Source organism: Perkinsus marinus, assembly GCF_000006405.1.
Source record: "Perkinsus marinus ATCC 50983 genomic scaffold scf_1104296941026, whole genome shotgun sequence".
NCBI classification, from domain to species: Eukaryota; Perkinsozoa; order Perkinsida; family Perkinsidae; genus Perkinsus; species Perkinsus marinus.
Window position 1 is genome coordinate 46,309 of NW_003212648.1, and position 6,677 is coordinate 52,985.

The window sequence follows — 6,677 nt, forward strand, 5'->3', positions numbered from 1 at the left end:
TGATTGCCACTCAGACTCACTGTCTCTGAGTGGCTTTCTCTCATCGATACTTGTAGGGTCGGCTCGTACCAAACCACCCTACCTGAACCACGTGACCAAGAGTGGGACATTTGACTACAAGTTGAATTACATTCGCCACCTCCGCAGTAGAGTGCATCGCTCCGCCAGATTTTCGCATTTTGTTTCAATTGTCTGTCTCCACTACTTTTAAGTGTACTTGTAGCATTCTAGAACACCACCACTACATCATGATAAGTGAACCTGTTGTTAAGGAAGATGATAATAGAAATGTTAAAATGGCTTCTGCCAGGTATGGCGGGATTTTTCTAACAGGGATCGGTCAATTATTATACAACATGAAAAGTATATCAAATACTGAAAATTTCTTACTCCTCTTTTTTGAGATAATTAATTTCTTAAAATTAATTATCTTCTTACTTTTTTTCGATACTATTACTATGTGGGAAAATATGAACAGTATGGTCAACTACATGTGTGGGGCGCGACAGAATGAAAATTTTCGGGGTCGTACTCTAATTCGTATATAAACTCCTATAACTAGTGAGTAAGCTCCTAAGCTCAGTTGAGGGAAACGAACATATATTCCTACTCCAACATTGGTATACGGTACGGAGTTGGAAACGCATCTATAATTACCAACGAAAGGTCTCGGGTACATTCGATTATAGTAGGAGTTCCACCGTTGAACTGGACTAACCCTGAAGACACTACGCTGATTTTCATTTTATTACAAACCTTCTGATGCTATTGCTACTACATGACGGTGCGTAATTGTGCATGCTACTGCATTTCACTGGCACTTATCGGAAATCATAGCGAATCTTGCGCACAGTATAGAATTTGCAGCTCAAGATTATAGGTCACTAAATTTGAGTTTGCCCTTATTAAATCGTTGGGTTCTACTAATACGGGTCGACTATGGGATAGGATCTTGAAAATAGTGATCGAAACTGGAAGTTTGTAACTTCTTACTCACTGCACATACAATGAGAGATAGTGCATCTGCCTTCTTGTAGATACATTCCACCATATAAACGTAACCAGCTAGCCGGGACCGTCGCCGATGGTCAATCGTTTCTTCCGCAAGTAAGATTGTTGGTTTAGTGGTAGGATTGTTGGTTGGCAATCTTGAGGTTGCTGGTTCGATACCGACTGAGTGTATTTTAGAGGGGCACCAGACATCTCGAGGAGTCCTTCAGCCCTAGTGTTCTCAAAACCTCTTCATCCGCCTGGAATCACGGTAGTCTGGCAAACAGGGAACACAGCGGAAGAGTCAAGGAAAGGGAAAACGATGCTTTCGCGTAGTATAATAATGCATCCAACCGAATGGTTGAGACTCTGCCTATCTTTAGACACTTTCATCACTCCAGCAGCAAAGACGACCGTCGAGGTGAGGGGGATAGTTCTTATTTAACGTTCAGTGCTCATGAATTGGTCTGTGAAACTTCAATAACGTGGATAAGAATATGCCCGAGAAATGGCACGCTTTTATCAGGCTACCGTAATCGTCGATATACTAGTGGTTACGCAGAAGATGGTGTTAAGAGTAATCTCGGTCGGCGGAGATTCGCTTCGAGTAGTTACGGCGATGGGAGATCGCCGATCGCCTCCCTGTCTGGATTTGCGTCGAAGAAAGAGTAATAGAGGGTTTGGGGAGAGGCTCCCTACTTACGTAGTTTATGATGGGAATAGTAATTTTATGATAAATTGTAAATTATCAAGGATGAATTTTTATGATAAAATCGGGAGGGAAATATTGGAATGCCCAGCTGGACGCTCTGTGGGGCCTCTGGCGCCACCATAGGTTGGCATAGCATGTCAGCTATGATCGCTAATAGATGCTCTCAATAGAGAATTTATAAATGCTTACTGAACGTTTTCTATATGAGAGATATTTCATCCACCTGAAAACCCATTCGAAAGAGTGATTGACTTCAGCCACAATTATACAGTGTTCTCGAGTTCCTCGGTAAATCCGCATATGGCACTTTGATGGCATCCCTCCTCATCATTTCGAACGAAGCGAAACAGGATCATTGCTTCACGTTTGTACTTGAATTCATTGGCACAACACACGGATTGATTATTCGAATAGTTGAATATTTCGCGATAGTGGTCGGTAGGGAAATACTGTCGTTATTCGCGCTGTTAGGCCGACACATATGTCTAGTGATCGTCTAGACTGGTCCCAGCCAGCGTCCAGAGGTAGTGGAAAAATGCCTCTACTGGGGATCGAACTTGCGTCCTGTTAGGAGATGGTACTTGGTTGAGACGTGGAGGTCGCAGGCCAGTCTGTGAAGACGCTCGAGAGATCTTCGAGCAGAGTAACGCTATGACGACTGGAATCAATTTCAACGAGTAGGAATAGTAGCAGACCTGGTAGTGATGTGAATTGAAAGATTTACGGTACAACAGTTGTACCACGAGAACTCCGGCGTGCGATTCGGTTAATAACAAGCAATTATAAGGCTCGCTCTCTTCCCTCCAATTTTATGTGTGTAGTTGGTGTTATGTTGGTAATAAGATACGATAAAATTCCAACGGAGGTGTCTGGGAAGGGCGCTGCTGGGATCGGCCATATTGATTCTTTCGGCGAAGCGAAGCTAGATGCAGGCATATTGAGAAATATTGAAAAGTAGGGGATAGTTTTGTGGCGCAGCGGTCACAGGGTGGTGGTGGTGGTGTTGTAGATGTGGATATACGAAGCCGACACCTGTGCAGAAGCATGCTATACCTGTTGTTATGGCAAAACGTGATCTGATGGCGTGTGCGCAGACTGGGAGCGGCAAGACTGGTAGTCGCTCTAGAGGCTCTCCTGTAGTGAAAATATAGTAACCAAGTTGGAACGTAGTACTCGCTTCATGCAGTGTGGGAAAATACGAAGACGGTTATTTCTATGTGTACAATTTTGGGGAATTTAGGTGGGTTTTGGTATACGTTTCCCATAAGTCGTATATAAACTCCTTTTTGGAACTCCTGAGCTCAGCTGAGGAAAGCGAACATATATTCCTACTCCAACACTGTATAGGAAACTCCTGAGCTCAGGTGAGGAAAGCGAACATATATTCCTACTCCAACACTGTATAGGAAACTCCTGAGCTCAGGTGAGGAAAGCGAACATATATTCCTACTCCAACACTGTTTTGGAAACTCCTGAGCTCAGCTGAGGAAGAAAGCGAACATATATTCCTACTCCAACACTGTATAGGAAACTCCTGAGCTCAGCTGAGGAAAGCGAACATATATTCCTACTCCAACACTGTATAGGAAACTCTGAGCTCAGCTGAGGGAAGCGAACATATATTCTTACTCCAACACTGTATAGGAAACTCCTGAGCTCAGCTGAGGAAAGCGAACATATATTCCTACTCCAACACTGTATAGGAAACTCCTGAGCTCAGCTGCGGAAAGCGAACATATATTCCTACTCCAACACTGTATAGGAAACTCCTGAGCTCAGCTGAGGAAAGCGAACATATATTCCTACTCCAACACTGTATAGGAAACTCCTGAGCTCAGCTGAGGAAAGCGAACATATATTCCTACTCCAACACTGTATAGAAAACTCCTGAGCTCAGCTGAGGAAAGCGAACATATATTCCTACTCCAACACTGTATAGAAAACTCCTGAGCTCAGCCGAGGAAAGCGAACATATATTCCTACTCCAACACTGTATAGAAAACTCCTGAGCTCAGCTGAGGAAAGCGAACATATATTCCTACTCCAACACTGTGTAGGAAACTCCTGAGCTCAGCCGAGGAAAGCGAACATATATTCCTACTCCAACACTGTATAGACTAATTAGTGCCGTGGTGTTGATCTACAGGTGCGTTCCTACTACCCACAATTAACAGAATGATCGAGGAGGGGCCGCCAGCATCAGTGAACAGCTCTGTGAAGAACGGTGGAAGGTGGAAGGCTTATCCAGTGTCGCTGGTGAGATAATAATAGTTGTTATCGATCGAAAGTATCAGAATTTAAAAAATAGTGTTTGCTATGCACTTTGCTATGGAACGATGAAGATCGACCCGTTGATGGCGGGGCGGCGTAATACTCTGTGAAAAATTATGAAACTTATGTCTTTCCGCGACCGATAACTCACTCGAGTGAATTGTGGAATATGTATTTCATCAATGTTTTTCATATCACGAGTAAAACTAAAATGTCGATAAGATGGTATCGATTTAGGTCCTTGCTCCTACGAGGGAGCTCGCGTCGCAGATATTCGAGGAAGCCAGGAAATATTGTTATGGAACTGGTAAAATGGGGGGACGGGAGACTTCGTGAGGAGATCAGATAGATGGTGTGCTTAATAAACACATGGTCACTCTACCCACTGGGCACGGATTTTTTCTGGGCGAAAAAATGAAAAATGATTTTCGGGATTTGTTCACCGTGTAATACGCAGTTTATATGTGAAGTGTAGTTAAGATAGACTCTCTAGGACGAAGACTCGTGACGAAGGGGGGAGCTCGATTAGTCCGCAAAGTCTATCCTGGAGTTAGTCCTCGGTTCGATCCCCGGGTTGGACATTTTTCCGTCAAAAACTGTTCTCGCACATATTCCTTGAAGCTGTGGGCGCACTCGAGTTTTTCGATCTTTCTGCAAATCTCGGGGCATAGAGGACTCGTTCGATCCGTCTGGTGCCCTCGGACGGTCCGTAGTTCAGTCAAAGTAATTCATCGCGCACTCATTCGGGATTTCTATTGAGCTCTTTGTTGGTTCGATAGCCGCTGCGTTATTGTAGGTATAAGATCGGTGGTGGTATACGGCGGAGCGGAGATAAGATTACAGCTCAGGGAATTGGAAAGAGGCTGCGATTTACTCGTTGCAACGCCGGGGAGATTGACAGATTTAATCGAGAGGTGCTGAGTGTGACGTTTTGGTAGAGTGGTGATGTTCGCAGTTGTTATGCTGGAGGGCGTGTGTTCGATCCTCGCATATGTTAAAGGTACCGTATATCACTGAGCCAAGTCAGTTGCCTTATTTTCGACGAAGCTGATAGAATGCTGGACATGGGATTTGAACCTCAGATCAGACGTATCGTTGAGCAAGAAGATATGCCTTCATCTCGCGAGGGACGCCAAAGTAGGTCGGATCGCTCATACGGTGGTTTATGGTGCTAAACGATGTTTCTTCTTCTTGTTGTTGTTGTTGTTGTTGTTGTTGTTGCTGTTGTTGTTGTTGTTGTTGTTGTTGTTGTTGTTGTTGTTGTTGTTGTTGTTGTTGTTCTTCTTTTTCTTGTTGTTGTTGTTTTTCTTCTTCTACTACTTGTTCTTCTTCTTCTTCTTCTTCTTCTTCTTCTTGTTCTTGTTCTTCTTCTTCCGCAGCGCCCCTTCGACCAGGCGAGTAATAGCTAGTATAGAGGTATAGCTGCAGGCTCAGTCACTGCTGTCTGAGCCCGCAGTATGAGCCGGTAGATAGTGTGTTACACGGCAGAGAATTCGATAAATTTCGATGTTTGATATTACGTTGATAGCAGTTTGTATACGAATTTGGGAAGGAGTGTACAGAAACCAACAAGAATTCCCTCGGAATTTTGATAGTACCACCGACGCATGTAGTTGACGATGTGAATATTCTCGCACACTGGTGTTAAAATGGTGCATGTGGATGATTTCCCTGCTAGTTGTAAAATACAACTTGTGAAAACAGAGACGCTGATACAACTCGTGTTAGCGTCTCTGTTTTCATTGACGCACGGGCGCTTTACTCTCATGTTGAGATTGTCAACAAAATACTTAGTTTCAAGACTATGCAGTGGTGATAGGAGATAGAGTTGATGTGTTGGTTGTTGCTTACAAAAATACGGACATAAATAGCTCGATAATCTATCCGAGCTCGTTGCGAAAAGGCTTATCTGTTCTCATCAAATGGTGCGTACGATGCTGTTCATGAATTTCGATTCGCTGTTCAACTGCTTTGTTCCTATTGCGCTCACTGGTTTGAGGATCTTGGAAGTTTCCGAGAATGAAAAAATACTCACAGAAGAATCACCTTCTGGACTCTTGAACGGAATTGCGCTTGACATAAACTTTCATTCACTGCTTGTGATGTCGAGCTGCGATTAGTGTAGTTGGTCAGGCACCATGTTCTCTGCTACATTCCCCAAGGAGATTCAGCAGCTCGCGAGGGACTTCTTACATGATTATATTTTTCTCACGGGTGAGTTGCTTGGTCTGTCTGTCCGGCTCTGTGAGTACCACGTCTCAGTTGGCCGGGTTGGTTCGACGCACAGTTCAATTCGACAAGTACTGAGGTGAGCTTGGGAGGAAGGGCGGAGGAGGGCAGTAGTTTGAATAGCATCTTGGTGAATTTAGGGTCTATATAGTTTAATCGGAGCTTGTTTTCAGCAGTAGTAGGGGGTGAGGTTGCTGTTGTAGGCTACAACAAGGGCACTAAGCACCTTGTACCTGTGTAGTACTTTACAGCTTGTAACATGGGAAGATATGCTTATGCTTAACTCCATGTGTTGGCGACAATAGAAAAATCGTGAATAAACTTGAGAAATTCTTGCTGGTTTTCGTATACTTCTACCCTAACTCGTATAATTAGTGAGGAAACTCCTGAGCTCAGCTAAGGGTAGCGAACATATATTCCTACTCCAACACGGTGTTGTTGTAGATATGTGGAAGATAGCGACAAGTACAGAGAC

The 6,677-nt window shown here is 43.9% G+C and overlaps 1 protein-coding gene across 1 annotated transcript in view; it reads left to right on the forward strand.

Annotated features, from left to right (window-relative positions):
• Positions 1–227: 227 nt before the first annotated feature.
• Positions 228–6,677, forward strand: part of Pmar_PMAR013624 (ATP-dependent RNA helicase DDX3X, putative) — a gene marked incomplete at its 3' end in the record, with an annotated part of 6,570 nt that continues 120 nt past the window's right edge. Inside the window, exons 1-16 of the mRNA XM_002781891.1 lie at positions 228–310; positions 1,038–1,107; positions 1,189–1,322; positions 1,374–1,411; positions 1,517–1,658; positions 2,174–2,226; positions 2,274–2,379; positions 2,546–2,656; positions 2,712–2,815; positions 3,849–3,958; positions 4,211–4,280; positions 4,770–4,887; positions 4,974–5,095; positions 6,107–6,187; positions 6,236–6,281; positions 6,647–6,677. The exon at positions 6,647–6,677 is cut by the window's right edge and continues 4 nt beyond it. Coding sequence (XP_002781937.1) covers positions 249–310; positions 1,038–1,107; positions 1,189–1,322; positions 1,374–1,411; positions 1,517–1,658; positions 2,174–2,226; positions 2,274–2,379; positions 2,546–2,656; positions 2,712–2,815; positions 3,849–3,958; positions 4,211–4,280; positions 4,770–4,887; positions 4,974–5,095; positions 6,107–6,187; positions 6,236–6,281; positions 6,647–6,677 — 1,398 coding nt within the window. The 5' untranslated portion in view covers positions 228–248. The remainder of the gene's footprint in view (positions 311–1,037; positions 1,108–1,188; positions 1,323–1,373; positions 1,412–1,516; positions 1,659–2,173; positions 2,227–2,273; positions 2,380–2,545; positions 2,657–2,711; positions 2,816–3,848; positions 3,959–4,210; positions 4,281–4,769; positions 4,888–4,973; positions 5,096–6,106; positions 6,188–6,235; positions 6,282–6,646) is intronic.